This window comes from Centruroides vittatus, unplaced genomic scaffold, assembly GCF_030686945.1.
Source record: "Centruroides vittatus isolate TY-2023 unplaced genomic scaffold, ASM3068694v2 scaffold_861, whole genome shotgun sequence".
Taxonomy (NCBI): domain Eukaryota; kingdom Metazoa; phylum Arthropoda; class Arachnida; order Scorpiones; family Buthidae; genus Centruroides; species Centruroides vittatus.
This window is the reverse complement of record NW_027122718.1, coordinates 11,594,102-11,617,568: the sequence shown is the minus strand read 5'-3', so window position 1 is coordinate 11,617,568 and position 23,467 is coordinate 11,594,102. Positions and strand designations below refer to the sequence as shown.

The following is a 23,467-nucleotide window of genomic DNA, read 5'->3' as shown; positions in this document are numbered from 1 at the left end:
GTTTTTGAAAAATTCAAATATGTTTGAGATTCCTGTGCTAAAACAAAATACAAAATATCTCAATCAGATAATTAAAAACATATACCAGGGATGGCGAACCTGTGGCAAGTCAGCAGAAATCATCTAGCACGTAACATTTCATACAATTTCGGTTAATCACTAAACTTTTTCAAATATACTTTTGGTTTATCATCTAGTCATCCTTTTTCAATCTTTTTTACATTTATTCTAATAAAAGCATTTTCACTCCATTTCTTTACACATTGTTACTCGAAGTCTAAAATTTCGGCATGCATAAATATTTTTAAACACAATTATGCTCAATATATGACACGCAGACACAAAAAGGTTTGCCATCCATGGAAAACTGTCAAGAGTTAACAATTATTAAATTTGAAATTTTTAATAATTTTTTTTACTAAAAACTTTAAATTTATATATATTCCTTCTACATTATTATTATTATTTTGCTTTTTTACAAAAATGAATTCATATAAAGTCAATTTTTCTTTTTTTGTGTTTGTTTAATAAAAAGTAATGTTTAATTCTATTTTATTTTATTTTTATGTAAGTTGATATATTAAATATATTTAAACTTGTAGTAATTCACATAATTCTGAATTTAAGATGTCTTTTACAAGCCAATAACACCTTAATTCAGAACAGCAGTACCAAAAAGTTTTCTAACACGCTATAATTTTAACATTTTTGTTCTTTCTAATCCTTTTTATGTTGATGATGGAATCAAATTTTAAACGACTCTCATATTTTTCCCATATATAAAATCATCAATACCGTGGTAGAAAATGTATATTTACACAACATTCCAGAATCTTAGTAGTACTGTATTCTCTGTACCCATCAATATTTTAACAAGAACAAAACAAAATTCCAAGCAATGTCATAACTGATAAGTTGTCATCAGCAAAATACTACTATTTATTTATAAAAACTAAATCCTTTTTATATCCATCCATAAACATATTTCAAGATTTTTTAAACTGAAATTTGCACTTTCCATTTTCTGCTTCAATTCAAAAAGTAGTGTTTGATATCTTATCATTGGTGTAAATTCTTTTTGGATTTGTAGAAAAACTGAAGTAATGCAATTGCAAAAGGTTTGCTTCCAGTTTTTCTACCAATCTAAATAGAATTTGCACCAATGATAAAATACTAATCATTACTTTTTATTCCTATAACAATAAACACGTCCTGCAATTTTATATAGTTATATAATGAGATTATTGGGATTACATTTTATAAAATAACTATTATTGTAAATACACAAATACTGAAAATTTCTTACAGCATTATTATTATTATTATAATTCAACATTATGAAATCTTTTATTTAAGTTTAATTACTTCACATCTTGAAAAAACAGAGTAAATATTTTCGTTTATTTTATTTTAACAAATTTTTATCACTTGAAAAAATAATTCAATAATGAAATTTCAGTTTGCAAATGCTTTCTTTGCAGTAGAATCCACTTAATGTAACCACTGACATTATTACTGCCATATAATGAGTATCAATGTCAAAATTAGAACATCCCAAAATATTGATAAATTAAAATATACAACGTTGCTTATTTTAATCTGCTTCAGTTATAGGTAGCATTATCTTCAAGTAAACAGACATTTTAAAACTGTTTTCTCAAGCTATCAGTCTCAACATATGGCTGAAAACACACAATTGATCAGTCTTAATTAAGGCCGCGACTCCACTAGCCGTAAAACCCCTCACCGTAAAAGCTTTTAATCACGTGACCATGATATTTTACGCCTGAGCAGGTCGTAAAACCAACGTAAAAGCGAGTTGAGCAGTGTTCAACTTCGCTTTTACGTTGGTTTTACGACCTGCTCAGGCGTAAAATATCATGGTCACGTGATTAAAAGCTTTTACGGTGAGGGGTTTTACGGCCCTTTTACGGCTAGTGGAGTCGCGGCCTAAGACTTTAAACAGTGAATGTTGTTTACTGGAAGTACTGTACAGTCATTTAAACTGCTAGAAGTTCTTCATGAAGTTTCCGTGATAGCTGTTGTTAAGGACAGTATTGCAAACAACATTGAATGAATTACTATTTAATAATAATAATAAATCTTTAAGTTACACTTTTTAAAATTATTTTAATATGTCTTTTTGATTTCTATTTCTGTCAAAATTTCTAATTGTAGTTTCTAGTGTTCGACTGTATATTTAGTATTTGGCTGAACAATCTCATTTTAGTTTGGGGTGAGAAAGAGAGAGAAAAGGAAGAAAGAAAAAGATACAACACAAAATAGAATGAAAATAACATTTAAAATCTCAGATATTTAAAAATGTTGACATTTCTCTGTCTCAAAAAAATATGATTTTAATAAATGTTCTTGAGCAAATATTATTTATTAAGATCATAGTTCAAGACTGATAAATTGTACTGAAAAACATTAATGCTTCTGCATTCATGGAAAATAAGTGATTTTGTTGGTCATCATAAATACTTCCAGCTTTGCCAAATATACTGTACAATCACTAAATATACTACTTGGTGGAGCTGCCAAAATAATGATGGACTTCAAAGGTAAGATTTCATTTTTTACTTTTCATTACATAATAATAATTTTTTTTAAATAAAACCATATATAATCTTTATTATTGAATAGATGATGTTGCCCCTCTACCTTATTCTAAGGCTTAGAGTCCAGCCTTATGTTTCAGGCAGTTCCAAATAAATCGGCTGATATTTAGCCAAATATTTGACATTTGATAATCAAAAAGGCAAGAATATTGGGTCCATATTTAATAGTCTCATTTATCTACACTGCTTATTGTTATCAATTCATCTATCAATTAGTATTGGCAAATCCCAAATGATGATAATAAACAAATTCATTGTATCTGTTTAAATTATAAAATTTAAGACTAAAAACATTTAATTTAATCAACATTAAATGTAAAGAGGCTAAAGATGGTAAGGTTGTATTAAAAGTTTAATTTTATTTACAAATTCAGATAATCAAAATGTTATGAAATTGGCTGTCTAAGATGATAGAAAACAAACGTGAAAAATCTTCATCTAAAATTCTTCGAAATGTTTTATAATACATTTTGCTACATTCAAACTAAAGCAGAATTATATTTCAAAGATAAAGTCATGAGAATTGTAAGAATTAGAAGCAATATAATTTAATTTAAATCAATAAACAATCAATATTAAACTGAGACAATACAATTATAATATTAAACATACATGTAAAAATAAAATCAAAATTAAAAGTTTGAAAACTTTTTAAACAGATCACAAAAATTTTCTTAAAGTATATGATTTAATGTAAAATCATTTGTTTCATTTCATTTTTTATAAGTTAAAACCTGTGCCATTCACATATTAATTTATCATCATCTGAACTGTGATTAAATTATAATTTTACTGAAATGATTAAATCAATTATATCTAATATCAGCTGGATATTAAGTATTTTATTAAGTAACACATTGGTGATATACAGATATACATACTGTACACAAACATTATACATTTAGGGCTTTCCAAGGGATAATGGAGATATGAGGCAAAATATATATTACAGTAAATTAAACAAAAAACCATTACATAAGAGCCCCTAATTCCTAAGAGACCAGGACAATTTGCTCCTTTTTCTCCCCTCTGGGAGTTCCTGTATATATTATAATATACTGTACAACTAATAAATATAACAAATCTTCCAACCAAGTATAAATATCCATTTGAATGAAAACAGTTCTAATGATTAATATTAATGTAAAATTTTAATATAGAAGAATTTTCATAAAGTTTTATTATTACTCTTTTATGCAACTATTTTCTTTTTTAACATCAAAACTTATTTTTAGGGAATATAAAACTTTAAATTTAGATTTTATATATTTGTAAGTTTCGAATCAAAGCAACTACTGAATGAACTAATCAAATCCACATATGAAATTTCAATAAATTTTATTAATATGGATAAAAGTCAGCAAAAAAAAATTAATTATTTTATCAAAATAACAATATAACTTCATCTTTATAGGCAAATGTTTATTTTGTAAAATACTATGTTATTTGAATAGTAATATTAAGAGTTCAATCAATAAAAAAAAATTTTTTTTTTTAATTTTCAACTACATTTACATTTAAAATTAAACACTTGTTCACTAATTCACATACATAGCATGCATGGGAAAGTATTATTATATTTGAACATTTATAACACAGAAATACAAAACAAAGTATCAGAAAAAAAAGAACAAAGTTTGAAGTTTTACTACAAAAAGAACAGAACTGAGAGAGAATAGTTTCAACAAAAAAGTCCCAGATCCTTTTTTTCTTCATCTAATACCATCTAGCAACATGAAAAAACTGTAAACTGTTTTACAAATTCAGGAAATAAATGCAGAAGCTATTTTTCTGAGACTAACTATTGCTGCATTGAAATTTATCCCTTTATTCATATCTAGACGTATTTTTTTTGTATAATGAATTATAACAGGCAGGTTTATGTAGTTCCCTAATCCTAAAACTTGATGCCAAGAGATATTTCTTTCTTCAGAGATATATAGGGTTTACCACAAATAACTGTCCAAAGGAGAACAATGCTGGAAAGTTTGTGCATATGAGCAGGAGTTAGATTTTGTTGCATAAAGTGGGAATGTTTCCTCTGTTCACACAACAAAAGTCATCCCTACAAGAACTTCTCAGCATTGCTCTCCTATGGATAGTTATTTGTGGCACACCCTGTATAAAGAACAAAGTATACTATAGTTGTAAGCTTTTTGCCTCTAATAAATTAAATAATTATCTCAAATAACCAATTGGTACAGATATATGAGTCTTATCAAACTGTAATGGAGCCAAGTTATCGAGATCACATCAGGAAAATGTGATCTCAATTACTTGGCTCCATTACAGTTTGATAAGCCTCGTATATCTGTACCAATTGGTTATTTGAGATAATTATTTAATATAACAAAGTATACTGCTAACAGGTCATATCTTTATTAAATATAATGACTGTATTGTTGATATTCTGTAATCCTGATATATGTTGAAATTCTTTCTTCAAGCATTTCACGAATCCAATCAGAGAATGATTTTTAATATCACCAAATTCAAGTCTTTTCAGGAATTTAACTCAATTTTAACTTGAATCATAATTATATGATACAAGTTAACATTGAAAAAACTGAAGGACAAGTTTAAGAGCATTAACATGTTGAAAAGAAAAAAAAATGTTTGGAATTATTGTTCTACTTAATGAAACAGCACTCTCCTAATTCTACTCATTTTCTCAATAAAATGTTTTCAATATTTCTAATGAATGTTACATATCAATTCATTTAATATGTCAAATGATACAAGAGAGAAAATTATTAAACTTTTGGATAATAATAATTTTATATACTATTATATAGTTATGTATGTTTTCTTTAACTTATCTCACCTTTTTTTGAGTACTTGAAAACTAATTAATGTACATTTGGACCACACATCAATTTAATTAAACTGATATTAAAAAAAATATTATCATCTTGGAGTATATATATTATTTTCATAATTACAACCTAATGTTAAAAATTTAGGCAATATTAATTAATGTAGAAATTCATCCAAACTATCAAAATGATGATGATAAAAATAGTAATAATTATTGTAAGGTAATAATTTTCAATACTTGCAAATATAATAATAAAAAAATTTTCTAAAGTAAGATTTTATGTAATTAACATCATATAAAAATGTATGAAGAATATCCCTGCAAAACTTTTTGATATTTAACTGATCTCAGAATTAACTTGTGATTAGGAAATAAGCTCTTTCTAAACAGTATAATAATTCATTTTAGATACATTTAAACTCTCAGCAATAATTTTATATAGATTCTCATGAAAAAAATACTCAAAATAAGTAGAAAAATACATGGAAATAAGCTTTAAAATATAATTTAAACACCAACAAATATTTAACAAATTAAATGATGATTAAATTTGTTACTGGGTGTTCAGATATGTATGGTAGCATATTCTTGAAATTTCAAATGAAAATAACAATGAAAACATTTACTTTTTCACTCTGATTATTTGACTAATTTTGACCGTATTTTCCAAAAATCTATAATAAATATTTATAAGAAAAATAAAATATTAAATTACCTTGTTGGTTCTACTGCTACAAAATATACATCATCAGGAGCATCTACCCAACTAATCATCTGTTTTCGGCCACCAACACGAGTTATTGTTGCTACTTTAGCTCGACCGTTCACAGGTGTCAATATAGTTGTCCTTGGTAATGCTCCCATATTATAGATATCTGGAGAAGTATTTGTACTACCATTACCTATAACACGTCTTTTAATTGATGGTCCTGGAGGAAAATACATATATAAATAAAACATCCATTTACAATTTACATCTCTGATAATATTGATTAAAGAATCATTAGTAATTGAATAAACATTATAATTAACTGATCCAGCAAAAAGATTTATTAAAATATTATCCCCTATTTGTTAGAATGTGGATTTGAATCCTCTTCATACATGGATGTTTGATGGTATCTATTTTTAATAGGAATATATTATTGAAGAGAATTTAGATAATACTTTAGAACTATAAAGAGGCTATTTACAATGAAATTCATTCTAAATAAAAAATAATCATCAAATGACAGTTTTTACCTTGTCTCAAATGCAAATAAGGATAGCAGAATAAATTGTTATTCTGTCGCTCCAATACACTGTAACAGTTATAACTTATTTTCATAGCTGCTATCAAAATTTTGAGAATAAGCCTGGTTACTTTCTTCATTCAAACATCTAATTGTTCATTTTTTACCTTTGATATTTTCATATGCTTTTATATTTAAAATGTGTAGAATATCATAGCTATCATGTTTGATAACAGCAATATGAGTTTAATGAGAACTACTAAAATATAAATACAACATGTCATAATGAGTTAGTTCAATACATTTTCAAATATTTATACAAGTATTTCACTGCAACAGTTTTGTATCTTCATGTTCCATTCAGAACTATTATATTACACACTAATCAGCTCCTATATATATATATATATGCACACACATACATACTTCAAACAAATACAGTTGAAAGTCTTTAGTCTAGTATTGTATGGCTTGTTGATTTCTACATGAAGCATATTTTATGCCTGTTGTCAATAGTCTGCAGAACAGCCATCAGAGAGGCATCAGTTTTATATCCATAGTAAAGCATTTTGGTTATAATTTTAAAAAATCATTATCTCTTCTAAGATTTTAAAGCTGTTGATGTCTTCTTTATAATATACATAAAAAATATTTGTAAATTTTACTGAGTCACCACAGTTATATATATTTTTTAGTTCATATTTTAACATGGTATGAATTTTTCTTTAAAGTTATCTAATCTAATATTTTTTTTTTTTTTTTTATAAATCCTGCTTCTCTTTTCAGTGTTTTGATCTGGTTTTATAGTGATTCCAAAATGAATTACAACCATCCATTTGAAACATAGACATCTGTTATAAAATTTGTCCCGTGTGAAGTCTCAAAGGTGTGAAACTAAAAAGTTTCAACCTCAGTTTAAAAGTTATCACTTTCTACGGTAAAGCAAAAGTAAATTTGTTAATTATTGCCAATTTTGTTGTGCACATTTTTACAAAATTATCATATTGTAATAAATTTAATTTAACAAATTTTTAACAATAATTTGTAATAGGAGTAATTCATTTATAATAGCTACTGCAATGCAAATTAGAACACTCACTCTATATTAAACACTAGCAGACCCGGCCACGCGTTGTTGTGGCTCAAAATGTATTTATTATAAATGTATAAAACTTCCCCCGTGGGGGGAATTTTAAAAAATTCCTTCTTAGTGTACATTCTCTTGACGAACCCTATTAAAACGCAATCAAAACCGCAAAAAACCGCATCTAAAATAGTATAAATAGAAGCAGAGTTCTTTACGGTAAGCCTTAATCCCGTCCATCTCCCCCGGTGGGTGGGGAATTTCGACACGTATATTATATAAAAACACGTGCGTATTTGAATGCAATGTTGCGTCAAAATTTCAAAGTAATTGGTAGGAACAAACGAACGTTATATTTTATTTATATAGATAGATAGAAAATGATCTGCTTTAGTCCATTCTCACAGAAAGGCATAATGCCTCTCAGAAAAGCAAACTTAAGTCGTCGAAGTTAGCGCCATCTGTTGGACATAAAAGCCTTAATCCTAGATGATATCTTTTAATTTATATGAATGTTTAACGGAATAATATATAGCCTATGTCCACCCTGAAGGTCCATTCTAAATATTGGTGAAAGAATTTTTGAAATCGGATGAGTAGATTCGGAGATTACCTGTTACAACGAAACTTAGTTACCTCTTTATATATTAGTATAGATATAGATTAATGATATAAGAAAACAAGATAATTTTCTATTCTAAATATGAAAATATTTCAATCATCCATACTATATCACCTAAACAAAAAGCTAAAATTGTAAAAAGTTTTAATATGCAGAATAAAAAAAAAAAATAATAATAATTTAAAATATTTTTTATTTATTAAATTTTATATTTTTAACCAATTTTCAAATTATTCTTATTTTTCTGATATAGATAACTGCTTAAGTACTATAAAAAATGAAATTTTTAAAATATTCAAATCTGAGGATTTCATTATAAACTTTATCGAAATTATATATATTAAGATTCATTTAATTGTTAAAGAATAAAATAATAATTTTTAAAATATATTTAGTTTTTTAAAATTTAGTATAATTGAAACTCTAATTTTAAAAATGCATTTTTTCGTATTGTAGACTTATTTATTTGTACTGTGTTCAAAATGTATATTTGTCAACAGTTATAAAGAACATAGAAATTTCTTGAAAAATTACAATTTAGTCTAAAGAACTAATGTAAAATTTAAAAGAATACATAATAGATTCTCAAATAATTATAATCAGTATACAGGCAGGGTGAGAAAAAGTCATCTAACAAACCTGCTACAGAATATAGAATGAACCCAAAGTTAATTCACTGTCAAGAACACATTAAACCAGTGTTTTTCAACTGGGGTGCTATAGGGTGTTGCAAAGTTTAAGACCTTTAGGCATTTCCTTGGAAATTTACTTAAGTGTAGTTCAAGATACAGTGGAACCTCGGTATACGTCTGCTTTAGAATACGTCTTGTTTGGACAAAACAAATTTTGCTCGGTATACAACTTTTGTTCGGTATACGACTTAATTCAATTACACGCGCCATCTATGAACAAGTAGCACTATCGGTGTACTAGATCAGACTAGATGTTCGCGGTCACACAGTGTATAACTTTGTTAAATTTCTTCTGATTTTAATTTGTAAGTAAAATTTTATTATTTTTATTAATCATGAATTGCAAAAAGGCAAATGAAACGCAATAGAAAACTAAAAATATGACTAGAATCACAATGGAACTAAAAAAAGAGATTGTTGAGAAATATGAAGGTGGCATGGGTGTTCGAGATTTAACTGTTGCATACCGTATTCCGAAAATGACGATATCGACAATCGTGAAAAATAAAGACATTATTAAATCTGCTAACGTTGCAAAAGGTGTTTAATCAATTTCTAAACAGATTATTAGTATTAAGGAGAGTTTGATTTGATTTGATTTTGATTTAATGATTTAAATAATATAATACAATATACTGTAATAACTTTAAAAATCCGTAATAAATTTTATTTTTCTATTAATGTGCTCAAACAGTGTTTAAATTATTTTACAACCCCATTAATATATCATATCAAGAGGGGTTTTTTTTACATGAGAACAGATTAATCATTTTTACATTACTTCTTATGGGAAAGGTTGGTTTGGTATACGTCCTATTCGGTATAAGTCCAAACATCAGGAATAGATTAAGGTCGTATACCGAGGTTCCACTGTAACTCATTGTCAGTATTTCGACAAAATTCAATGGACTTAAATTTTTATTTTGAACACGTAGAAACACTATTTTTGCATTAAAATGCTACTTAAAACTGTCAATTTTTAAAATTTTTCTTCCTGGGGAGGGAGTCCCCACCCCAGCATTGCGCATAATATTCGTTTTCGCAAAAAATTCATCTGCCCCATTAGCCACCCTTATTCAGATTCTAGATCCACCACCAGTCAAGGGTGCCATGATTTTTTATTTTTCAATCAGGGGTGCCACTCAATGAAAAAGGTTGAAAAAAACTGCATTAGACCAAGGGATAAACAGACCGATGTGACGACTGCCCAAATCTTGATGGTGACCACATTGAATGCAACTCTGAAACTGTTAATGGGAAGGGGGTCAACTTGGCACATCATTTAGGGTCAGAATTACACAAGGAATCGATTGCTGAAAGATTTTATTGAACCACCTCAAGCAGTTAAGCCTGGACTCCACATTACTGGAATCTATGACAAAATCATAAAACTAAAAGCCAAACTGACAAAACTTTCAGTTTTGGAATGTTTAGTTGGACAGAAACAAGACTGAAAGCAGAGTTAACAATTGCAGTGGAACCTCACTTAACAAGCATAATTCATACCAGAGTCTTACTCATAGTGTGAAACACTCATTAAGTGAAACAATTTTTCCCATAGAAATTAATGTAAAATACGATAATGCATTCCATGCCAAAAAATATACTCAAATATTTTATGTATAATGTTTATTCAAAGAAAATTATACAATAAACATTGTTAAGAAGCGTGAATCATCTTCGTCATTTCTTCTAGCGTGAAACGAACCAACCTGAAATGCGAATTCCATTTGCAGAAAAAAAAAAAAAAAAATCACAGATAATATGTTTGATAAACACACCAAATGATATACCAAATTCATGGACTATGTAAAGGCTATACTTAAATAATAGAAATTAATTAATTTGACTACAGGTAGGCAGTTATGCTTCCATCTTGTATTAAATTTAATAATTATAAATAGTTAATTTTTAATTCAGACGTTTCTAATATTTAATTTGGAATTGGTCATTAAATTTAATACAAGATGGAAATTAATTAATTTGACTAGAAGTAGGCATAACTGCCTAATTCTAGTCAAATTAAGTAATTTCTAATATTTAATTATAGCCTTTACGTAGCCCAAGAATTTGGCATATCGTTTGGCATGTTTATTATATAACGGGCTAAGGTTGTTGATGTTTATATGTAATATGTGTTGGAAAAAGTATGGAAAAATGTGTGATCACAAGTGACACTAAGATGCTAGCTGAACGAGTGCTAGATGGAGCACGTGCACATTTTGGAACTTTCCCTCTCCTAGCCACTCATTATGCGAAACACTTGTTATGCAAGGTGCTTGTTAAGCGAGGTTCCACTGTATTTAACTTTTCAGTTTTTATTCCGCATTTCTGTCATGCTGCAACCAATAAAAATGCAAAAATTTGTGATGCATAGTCATATGTAGTTTGATTGTTGTAATGGCGGAAAGTGTAACAAAAGGATAAGAAAACAACTAGATTTGGAATTATCCGTTGAAGAAGTTAAAAAATACAGATGTCTGTACAACAAAAAATGTAAAGAATTCAAAGATTATTAATGATTTCATTGTTAATAAATGCATAGAAAGCATGGCAAAATCTGTAGTGTTGTCCATGTTTAACTCTTTATGACAATTACAGAACTTATGAAAAGGTGGCGCATTTCCAAGTAATGTTCATTTCAGTGCTAGTGGAGTCAAGTTAAAATGAAAAAATAACTGAAACAAAAACTCCAAGTTTCAGTTCTGTTTCTGAGTTTCTGTTTTCAGGTAATACGAAGTCCAGACTTTAGAGAGTAATGCATGTTAAATAATGTGCTCGATGTACATTCTATATTCTGTAGCAGGGTGTTAAGTGACTTTCTTTCAGACTGTGTACTTAGTATTTATAATAATGGACAGTGGAATTGTACTACATAAATTACATAAAAAAAAGGTAAAAGTTTCTTTTTTAAATTAATTTAAAATCATTAAACAATTTATTTTGTATTAAAATATTAGTAATATTGATATTAAAAAAATGGTTAATTAAGGTAATATTTTTCTTCTTTATATTAATTCATTTAATGTTTTAATAAAATTATATTAGATTATTATTTAGAGTCAACAGAAATAGAAATATGGTTTATATTTTGTTCAATAATATGAACCCAATTTAACTCAATTCAATTAATAAAGAGTTTGATAATAAAAACATATATAAAACAATTTGTAAAATACTAATATACTAAATTAGTCTTTCATTCTGTAAGTATACCTTCATGTAGATCACTCTTGCACAAAGTTGTAACATATAAAAAATCAAATAGTTTTAACTGGAGTTAATTTTGTGAGTTTATATTTTACCTAACCATAGGTTAAATCATAAGCTGAAATTCAAGTCATTCTATACTAAAATAGTTTGTGAATGTTTCAAGAAATGCAATAAAAGACAGTTAATGTAACAAATGCTTTTCAGAAGTGATGAGTTGAGATTTAAACTAAACAAACAGATCATAATATTATAAAAGCTTTTGATAAGCTGCTAATTTTATTTTCATTGAAATCTATGGCTACACATCTTAAAGCATAGTTAAAATTGATGAGAAATTTTTTAAAAAATACTCTGTACTTTAAACATTCATCCAACAGCTAAAAAAAGATTCTTTCCATTGGAAGACACTTTTTAGCAGTTGGATAAATGTTCTAATAAATAAAATAAAATTGTCATCTCCTAATATTGAAAAATTTTGCTTGGGAATTTCAGTTAATATTCTTAATTTACTCAATTGTTATTGACAAATAAATGAATTCTTGAGTTTGAAAAAGCATCATAAATAATACTTTGTAGCCCTTGCAAAAGAATAATATAAGATTGTGAAATGAATTATTAAAAAATCAATTGAAATCTAAGGTGAATAAATACTAACAAACTGATTAATAAACAAACAGAACAGCATCCCATAAACTAATACATAAAACATATATTCATCCACTAAAACAAGTATCTAAAATAAAAATTTTGTTCCTTAAAATCATTTAGTTTAATGTTGAAATTTATAAGTTTTCAATTAAAATAAATTTTATTTTATTCACTTAGGTATAATTATGAACTTCCAAAATAATTATTTTATCTTCAATCAATCGTGTATATATATATCACAAAAATTTCATTTATCATCATCTTAATGTAAATATTTGTAATTTTGTGTTAACACAAAGCAATTTTCAATCAGTCATTAAGAAAAAATTATAGAAAGTAAAAATTAAACTGATATATCTCTTTCAAATGATATGCTAATAATAAAAACTAAGTTCTAAGGAGCTTTTCTTATTTATTCTAATTTTATCAAATAGACTAGTAACTTTTTATATTCCTATACTAATATATATACTGTATGTGCAATTTTTTTTTTGTTTGGATACATATTATTGAAAATATTAATTTTTAAATTTGATTTAATATTTTTATAGGGCTGAAAATTATATTCTAACAACATTCTACTAGTGCCGGAAGAAAATGATGAAAATTAGTCGATAGTTATACTACTATGCACTATTTTAAATAAAACTAAAATAGATAACACCAGTATAATCTATTTGATTTTTTAATATCTTTCATCCACTGTCAAGTAGCTTTAATGTTTTGTAAAGTTTCTGGATCTTCACGTGTGTTGTTGATCCTATACAATTTAAATTAGCAGGAATAAGAAGTATGTATGATATATGGGGCTTTTAATTTATCTAACAATAATAAAGATTTACTTTCATTAAGAAAAACTGAAAATTGGTATAAAAAAAAATTTTTTTTTTAATATAATATTAAAATATGACAAAAATTATTTCTATATAAATAATCATCTGCATATATTTGAATAAACTTCAAAATAAAAATTGTAATTTAATATTATTTTTTAAATTTGTTGCTAAATAAAATAGTAAAATTGAATTTTTGAATATAAAAACTTCTGACAACCATATCTTTATAATTTATAAATAATTTAAGTATTGTGAAATTTATATAAGTAAAAAAAGTCATGAAAAATTATAAAAATCAGATACACCCAGTTAACAACATATTAAAAATTCTAGTAGGAATGTTAAAAATAACCATCAGACACAGGATTGAAATCATTGGAAAATTAATTCAATACTGTATGATTTGTTACTACCATGTTCAATACCTTAAATAAATAAAAACTGTTTATAATTTAAATCTGATTTTTATTTCATTCAAAAATAAGTTTAGATAAGGATCATATGTTCTAGTAAGAAATTTATACATTAAAATACAAAGAACTCTGAAAAAAACTTGAATAATAAATAGAAATAATTCCAATTTTTTGGTTACTATGAAACACAAATTTGTCCAACAATTCATTTCGTTGGTTGAATTTGGTGTTTTGTGGCACAAGGGCCTAGGTAGACCAAAAGCGCCAGGTCTAGCCAGCTATGTTGCTGTATGCCTTCTTGAGCCTTTTTCTATGTCATAGTTCTTTTGTATGTCCTAGAGTTCTGTATATAAATTTATTGCCTTCAGATATGCCACTGTAAAATGAATTTGCCCATTCTCATCATTTTGCTATTATGTACTAATCAAAGTTATATTATAGCAATAAAATTTTAAAATATTTTTTTCATATTTCTCAATAAAAGGAATCATCAAGCTAAGGCTAAATGACTTATTTTTTTACTTTCATTTAATATTCATAATGTGAACATGATAAACAATCCATAATAATATAGTGATATTCACTTTTTAATAAAAACTTGGTTTTGTCACATCATCTTTGTACCAATTCAGAAACAAAAATAATCTGTAAAAAAATGTATTGCAATTTCTTTGTATAGTAATGAAGATACAATAAAATGTTTGTTTACGAAACTGTACACCAACTTTAAAAATTAACTTATTCTTCAACCTATGGTGATTTCTTTTTCAATTTCCCTTTATAGTAATAAATGACTTAAAACAACTAAATATACAGTTTATAATTATTAATTTTGTAAAAGTTAATAATTAATAAAATTACAACTCAAATAAGATAGCAATTGATAATCAATTCTTTCTGTATAATATAAAATTGTAAGATCAAAATTCATTTAGCCATGTAGTCAAAACAGCCAATAAAATAACACATCCTAATTTGATGTTAAAGCAATAGTGATGGTAATTCATGTATGTAATCAAGTTCCTTATCACTTTCATAGACCAAACATTTTTAAAAGGAATCATTTTAAAAATTTCCAAAGCTTAGCATTTATTCTATAAATATATTAATCAAAATAATCAAGAACTTATTATTGAAGAAAAGTAATTTTAAGTAGTTTTGTGGTCACTATTAACTATTAAAGTTTTCTAAAATAATAAAATAAAGATTAAATTATACATTTTTGGAAAAACTTTTTGTTGTGGAGAAAATTTATTCTTTAATGAAGATACACAATGTAATGCGTATGTTTGATATATAATTACATAATTATACATCAAATATAATATGATTCTCACAATTTATTTCTGACAAGTTATTACATCAGATAAGACATTCTATTACAGTTATCTGTCGTATCTAAGGCCAAACAGTTAATCAACTATAGTCATTGAATCATCATCAAAGTTTGATGGCTTCGATTTAATTTTTCATTTACTATTAATAAATTTCAATGCCAACAATTCAAATTTTTTGATTTATATTTCTATTGAGCACTATTCAATGAAGGATAATTTTACAAACCTTTGTTGCAATATAGAAACAAAGATAATATAACATTTGAAAATAATATTGAGAATTTTAAACAATGTATGTAATTTTTGTCTGCCTCAGACAATAACAAATCAATAACTGAAGATGAACAGATATTTTAATCAAAAATTAATATCCTGCAAACTTTATCAGTAAATTTCTGTTACTTTGACATATACTTTGGTTTTATTAATATATAGAAGTATAAGCAATGAAAAATTTTACAGATTATAAATTTAAAATTCTTTGTGAAAAATGCTGTTATTCTTTTTCAAATTAGTGTTAGAAAAAATTTAAAAAGAGTATGAAACACAAATAAAAATTACAGTAAATATTAAAAATTAAATGTATTATTATAATCCAAAAAACTTGGCATCATGTTCAATGAAACAACTTCATTACCTGTTAAAACAGACCACTGACTAATTGCTTAAAAGATCGTGTAAGCATTGCCTTGATATTGCTAGATGATTTATTTTATCAAGTGGTTTTGGTTTTATTTTGTACTTTGATTTATTTTGACTCTTAATTTAAAAATGAAACACTTTAAAAATAAATATGCAAGCAAAGATCATTAAATTCAAAAATATTCTGAAGTATATTCCAATTTGTATTCTATTCTGCAAAAATTGTTGATGACAACTTATACTGAGTTGAAAATGTTTTAGAAGATGGAAAAAGCTAGTTTATATCCTCAATTTTAGCAGGTAACAGATGTGTTTCAGGAATGTACTATATTTTCAAAAGAAATATTATTGTTTATATTGATATGTACTTACATAAACTTGATTATATAACTTTTTATAATGCAGAGAAAGCATTTTCAACTTAAAAATAAGACAATCATCAGAGTTTTAAATTTAATAGCTTTTTAATAATTAAAATTATTTGATCAAATAATTCAAATATTCCTGAATTTTTTAAACAGATTTTTAATTATAGTTTTAGATGTTTCTGTATATTTAATTGGACAATTCAATGAGATATAATATTAAACAATTACACTTTGTTACACTAAATATACGAGTAATTAATTTATTTTTAATACTTAAATTAAATTAATTAATAAAAGTATACTGCAAATATAATTCTGGCAAAATTCCTTATCTCAAAAAATAAAATAAAATAATTACATTATTATATATTTCTTGCTGTATTTAAAGAAATTATTGTTAAAAAAACTAATGGCATTGATATTTTCATTTGTGTACATTGAACCAAAACACATTAAAAATAAATAAAATCATTTAGAGAATCAGTTTCAAAATTTAATCCATAATTCAAGATGCAATTTAGAATCAATAATTAATCTTAAAAATGTCAAAGAAAATGTAATGCTTTATAATTAAATATTACAGAACTGGCCAACAAATCAATTGTGGAGTTATTTTTAGTCAGAGTCAGCCAAACTACCAAAATCTTATTCATTTTATTAATGTTAACTTGTGGTTAGTCAAACTGGATGAAAATTCATTATTTTCTTTCTGCGAGTTTATCATCTTTTCACATTCTGAACTGAGATCTCCTTTATAATTTTCTAAGTTTGTCTACTGTTTTAGTAAATGCTGAAATTGTGAAGAAAAATAAGCAATTGCCATAAATATATATATTTTTTGTACTTGGAATGTAATTTCCTGCTGAATAAGCACTCTTGTAAACTATTTTTTTCTTGTTTGGTCGTCATTTAATGATTGTTAGTGATCACTGCAGTCAACATGCCATTAAACAGTAATATCTAATTACAGATTAATTACAATAAATTTACTTAGAGTAAGATAAATGCAATAATATATTCTTTCAAAACCAAGAAACTCAATATGATCACAAACCTACTTCATAATTTCATTTGCTATACAAAAACTACCTAGTCATTGCTAATTACCTTGCAAAGAAACTTTCTGTCCCTACACATACAAAGAGACAAAATATTTTTTAGAAAGTTAAAAGTCTAACTGATTAGAGATGTTCGAGAAATGTAGCAAATTAATTTTAACAAAAGTTGACAATTAGAAAAAAGTTAAAAATATATATATATATATATATGTGTGTGTATGTATCAACTATGGAAAAGAACAATTGGCAGGAATTCTCCAGACTTGTGTTGAAATCATGCACAGAATACAATTTCCATCTCCATAAAATACCTTCTCTATAACAACTGGCTGTTACAAACTTCTGAAATATAGTTGACAATGTATAGGAGTAAATTTTTTTTTTTTTTTACAATTTTCAAATTTGTCATTTTAACTTTTTAATTCATCTAGCAACACACTGGTTGTATTATCTGAAAAATATAAAAGTTGTTGACTTGGTTTTTTTTATGATTTTATATTCTTAGAAATTTTTCTTGACTAATCTGATGCACATCACCATTGTGAGACTGCAGATTTTAAAGGGGGAATTTTTAAATGAAAGGAAACTTTCTTTTTTTTTGTTGTTTGAAATTCTTGTAAACACTCCCGTTAGAAAAACTCAAGGAATATCGGAGCAGAGATCTTTTCCAACTATCAACAGTTAGGTGGGAAAGTTGACACTTAGTTGTCAAGAATTGCAAGTCATTGTCAACAACGGACCGCTTTCCCACACTAATGCTATAAAAGCGCAAGTTACCGGAAGCTCCGTGCGCATCCACACACAGAAGTTATCTTTGCACTTCTGCCAGTCGATCTCCATGCAAAGGACTTGGATCCCGTTGGAGAAGACATTCAACAGCTGCAGACTCTTCCATACTGCCGGCATCTGCCATACTTCAGTGTATACCGCCCATTCTTGCATAGAGGTATTATTTGTTAGCACTCTGTGAACTCTCTCTCTCCCCAGAAATGGGATTAGACGTAGTTAACAGCTGCCCTTTGTACAATTTGCATTTAACTTGCATTTAACCACATTTAATCGAGTAGTCTTGTAATGATCTTGTATGTTAACCTTAGCTAACCAATAAATGTTTTATTTGTTAACCTGTTGACGTGTCGATCTCTTTTTCTGAAACCGCATCTCCTGTCCACGTACCGACACACTCCCCACTCACTTCTTGCCCTCCTAAGCCATCCGACAACTCCGAGGGCTTTACCAGCCCGTGCAGATTAAGTGGTCAGAAGGGATTAACCTCTGGCCCCTTACTTATCTCACACCATCATAAAAATTTAATTATTTTGGAGTCAGGTTCTTAGAATTTTTCTTTTTGTTTATTAATTGCTACACATTTTCTCTTATTTTTTATTCAGTTTAAAATTATCACTCATTAATAGCAAGTGAAGTGTTTACAAACACAACATAGTCATTTGATATAATTAATATCATAAAAATAAGTCATATTAAAACAATATTACTGCTGATAGAACAAGACCATAGAATGAATCTTTTTCAATGCCATACATTTTAACAATGTAACATAATCATTAAGAAAAGATTTGGAACTTGGACTTATAATTAATGTATAAAGCTAAAAACAATATGAAGTAATGCTTTAAAAATTTAATAAATTATGAATAGTAGAAACAGATATAATTAAAGTTTAGTATAAAATTATTAGACTTATATCCTAAATTAAACATAAATATAATTAGCACTAAGATTTACAAATAATTACTTAACTACTTGTCAGAAACATAATTTTATTAATTCAAAAATTTAATAAGAGTTTTCAGTTGTTTATAACTTCCAACAACCCTCCAAGATTTTAAATTAGTATATAATCTGTATTTTACACATTATATAAAATTCAATATTATATAACATTATATAATTTCCACTGTTCTGATGACAATGTTTTTAATCAGAATTGTTTATTATATGTTTAACATTTAAAGTTTATTAAATTTTTCATCAATTTATGATTAAAAGAAATCAAGAATTTTAACTTATGATTATTGATTTTATTTATAATTTATCAATTCTTAACATTGACATTTATGCAGCATGTAACTTTAATTGTACTCCAATATAAAGATTTTGAACATACTTAAGTTGTTTTTATTTTTATTTAAAAATTACAGAGAAACAAGAAATAATTTACTATTTAATTTACTGTATTTTATTTTATAAATTTCATCAAAATCTTTTCAATCAAAATCTATCAATGAAATCTACACAACGTGAAATTTTAATATGGTATATTCAACTACTATGTAAAATAATTTAATTTTAATATAGTTACAATTAGTTATATAATTATAATTACATTTTAATAGCGAGGAGATTTTTTAAATCCCAATATAAAATCAGCAATTTTATATTTACCATCAACTCCATTTTGTTCGTAAGGTCGTTTCCGAAGTAAACTAGAAGAAACACTATTTATTGTTGCAGGCAATCTAGTTATAGGTTCTTCTACTTCAATAGGTCGAGGAATAATTAACTGACCATCTAAAATACACAAAAATTAATAAATATTCCATACACACACAAACACACATATGTATATAAAAATTAATTTCAACTATTGACAGCAATAAATATTAATGTTCTAATATATTAGTCAAAATAACAATTTTCTTGTCTGATGTTTGTATGATATTCAATAACACATCAATATTATCATAGTATTTGTAATCTACAAGACAAATTTCATAATAAATATTACATAGCTGTAGTAAACTTTTACTAATTTAATTTCTAATGGATCTGAAAATAATTCTTCTTTCCAAAATTTGAATTATTAAGACTAACAAAATAATTAAAATTAAGGAAAAAATATAACTGTTTATAAGTAAAGAGAAAGAAACTGCATCATATTTATTGAATAATAATAATAAAACATAAAAATATTACATTTAAACATATTTATCAAGTTTATTAAAACAAAATGAAAATGTAAAATGATAAGAGCTTTAATAGAATGGCAATTCAGTATTTCAGGGAAATTTCATTAAAGATTAAAAAAAAAAAAATATATATGCAATAAGATGTAACTTTTATGACAAAGAAAAAGTTGTAGTCACTGGCATGATATGTACAAAATATTATGCACACTTTTTTCACAATTTAAGCCATTGTAAATTTTGGAATGTGCCAAAGGCATGGTGGGGGGAATGCAGAAACACTTTTAAGCAAGCACAGCGACCCAGAAAAGCAAGAATACATCATCATATTTTTAAAAGCCCAATTATGTCAAAAAATGTAAAAATTAGAGACAACAACAGAAAGTACATTTTTTTATAAGTACTGTATTGCAATGAAAATATTATAAAAGCAATTCATGAATAGCTGTGTAATAGGTCACGACTTTTCAATCGGAAAGGGGCAAAACTGTGAATACCGAGAGTAACTGGCGCTCAATTTTTACTGCATACAGCTTTTTTAAACATTTTCCAGCTTCTTTTTACCTTGCATACCAGCTGACAAGCCTTCAACAGGACAATATGCATGACAAATTCTAGTTTAATTTATATAAAAGTGATATCTTTACACAAGAATGAAAGAATGAAAGAAACAACTTGAATCAAAATAATAATAATAAATGCCATTTTTAGTTTCAATTTTTAGCAAAATAACAGAAAGTAATGCTGTTGTGCATAAACAAAATTAAATATTATAATCATGCTAGGGCTATCATTTTCAGTGTATTTGATTATTTTTAATCATCAAAATTTACTTTATAGTAGTAATAAGATCGGTGAGTTAATAGCTTATTAGGATGATAATTATTTTGTCATGTGTCTTAATTATCAAAGTTCTCTATAATGATAGCATAATTCAGATAGAGATAATTACCAGAAATTTATCAGCTTTTAAGATATCAATTCAAATAAGAGTATTTAATAATATCAATTAAAGAAAATGAATAAGAAAAAACTAAAGAAGTGTGAATATACATGTCTTTGGTGGTTTGGAAAACACTGCAATGACAGACACGTTTGTGACATACAAAAGATTTTTCATGTTTTCTAAAGACTCTTAGTGACTTCATACGAAAAAAAACAAAAACAAAAAACTGTTTGGTAAATTCATAACTGCAATTTAAAACAGGCATATAACCTGCGCCTTCTTTCAAATTATCGTTTAAAACAGATAATCTGTGGGTTATCCACTTGAAATTACAGTATACTCTAACATCACTGTCAATTTGTAAAAAAAAGCACAAAATGACAAAAAATATAATAAATGCAACAAATAAATAAAAATAATTCAAGAATCAGTTTACATAGAAGCTTAAATAAAAAGTAATGTTATACAATTGCTGTGAAAAGATAATGAATACTTTATTAAATTAGTTCAAATAGAGTATAAAAATAAGTGATATGACTCAAAGAATAGAAACAAGTTTGGCTTTCAAAAGCAAATATATTTGTTGTTCTTCATAATGAACCATTTTCAAACAGTTTTATATCTATTACTTTTATAGGAATTAATTTGGTAATTTCTTAAAATTCTACCACATTTCTATTTATTACTAATGAAAAAAGTATTAAATTATGAACTACTACTGAAAAAGTCATTAATTACAGTTGTTTGGATAAATATACAGTTGCATTGTAGCAATAATACATTTTCACATTCTCTCAGAATTTTAGTTGTTTATTGCAGATAATTTATTACTTTCTTTTTTTAAATACTTTTTTTTTATATATTCTAGAAAACAATATAAATTGAAAAAATTTAATGATAATGTAATAATTAAATATCAATAATAAAAAATAAAATCGGAAAAATAAAAAACAAAAAAAAACAACGTTAATATACTATATATTTTACAGTATATTAACATTGTTGATACATTAATGTTTATTTTAATATATATATTTAATAGCTTCATCTTATTTATTTTTAATACCATAAAATTCTAAAACATATCCTATCAAACAAATACTCTTCTCTTAAAACTTCAAAGAGAGATTCTGTCAAGAATTTGAAAAACTGTCTTTGTATAATTTCAGTTGTTATATCTTCCAAAAGCAAAAACTAACAACAGTTTGCAAGTCATGATTTCAATTCATGTAAATTTGCCAAGTCTAAATTTTTATTTAAAATTCACATTCACAAAACTGATTATTATTAAGCCAAATGACTGCCATATTTTAATCAGGCTACTTTACTGCTACTATTAATTTGGTGCTATAGTCTCACTTCAGGCTGATTCTTTTCTTCCAGAATATTTCTAAATTATTTAATAAATATTAATCTAATTATAATTATTAAATTTTATAAGAGATGGCACCTAACACCTACCTCTAGTATCGAATTTCTCAGAATTTAATTATTAATAGTAGTGGTAAAGTATCCTGATTAAAATATGGTAATCGTTTAGATTATTATTAACTTTGGGCTTTGAGATGTTGATATCTGATTATTATTTTTGAATTAACACAAAATATCTTTATAAAGAATAACTAAAAATAATATTAAACTAATCAGTTACCATTACATGATAAATTATAAAATATCACATATTCAATGAAAAATAATCATCAGTTTAAAATATGGCAATTCCATTTTATCTTATTTTATTTTTATGATTAATAAAAACCAACTTGTTATTAAATGATATAATCAATCTTTACACAATCTGACAGATTCTTCGCAAGAACTATGTAGTAAATAATATTTGAGTGTCTAACTTTTTCAATTTTTTTTAATAATAATTTTTATCAATGTAGAACTAATTTATTTCAGTTATCGAAATATGAAACTGTGCCTATAAATAAGACTTTTAGGACCCTGCACACATAATAATGTTCATATTGTTTTTGGTACAAATTCTATTAAAATTCATACAAC

The 23,467-nt window shown here is 26.0% G+C and overlaps 1 protein-coding gene across 2 annotated transcripts in view; it reads right to left on the bottom strand.

Annotated features, from left to right (window-relative positions):
- MTA1-like (metastasis associated 1-like) overlaps positions 1-23,467 on the bottom strand; it is a 112,618-nt gene that overhangs the window by 1,947 nt on the left and 87,204 nt on the right. Inside the window, exons 15-16 of one of the 2 annotated variants that reach the window (XM_067288430.1) lie at positions 19,991-20,116; positions 6,155-6,368 (exon numbers count right to left, since the gene is read on the bottom strand). In XM_067288430.1, the coding sequence (XP_067144531.1) occupies positions 6,155-6,368; positions 19,991-20,116 (340 nt within the window). Of the gene's footprint in view, positions 1-6,154; positions 6,369-13,465; positions 13,691-19,990; positions 20,117-23,467 lie in introns of those variants that run through there. The other variant, XM_067288431.1, reaches the window with a different exon arrangement.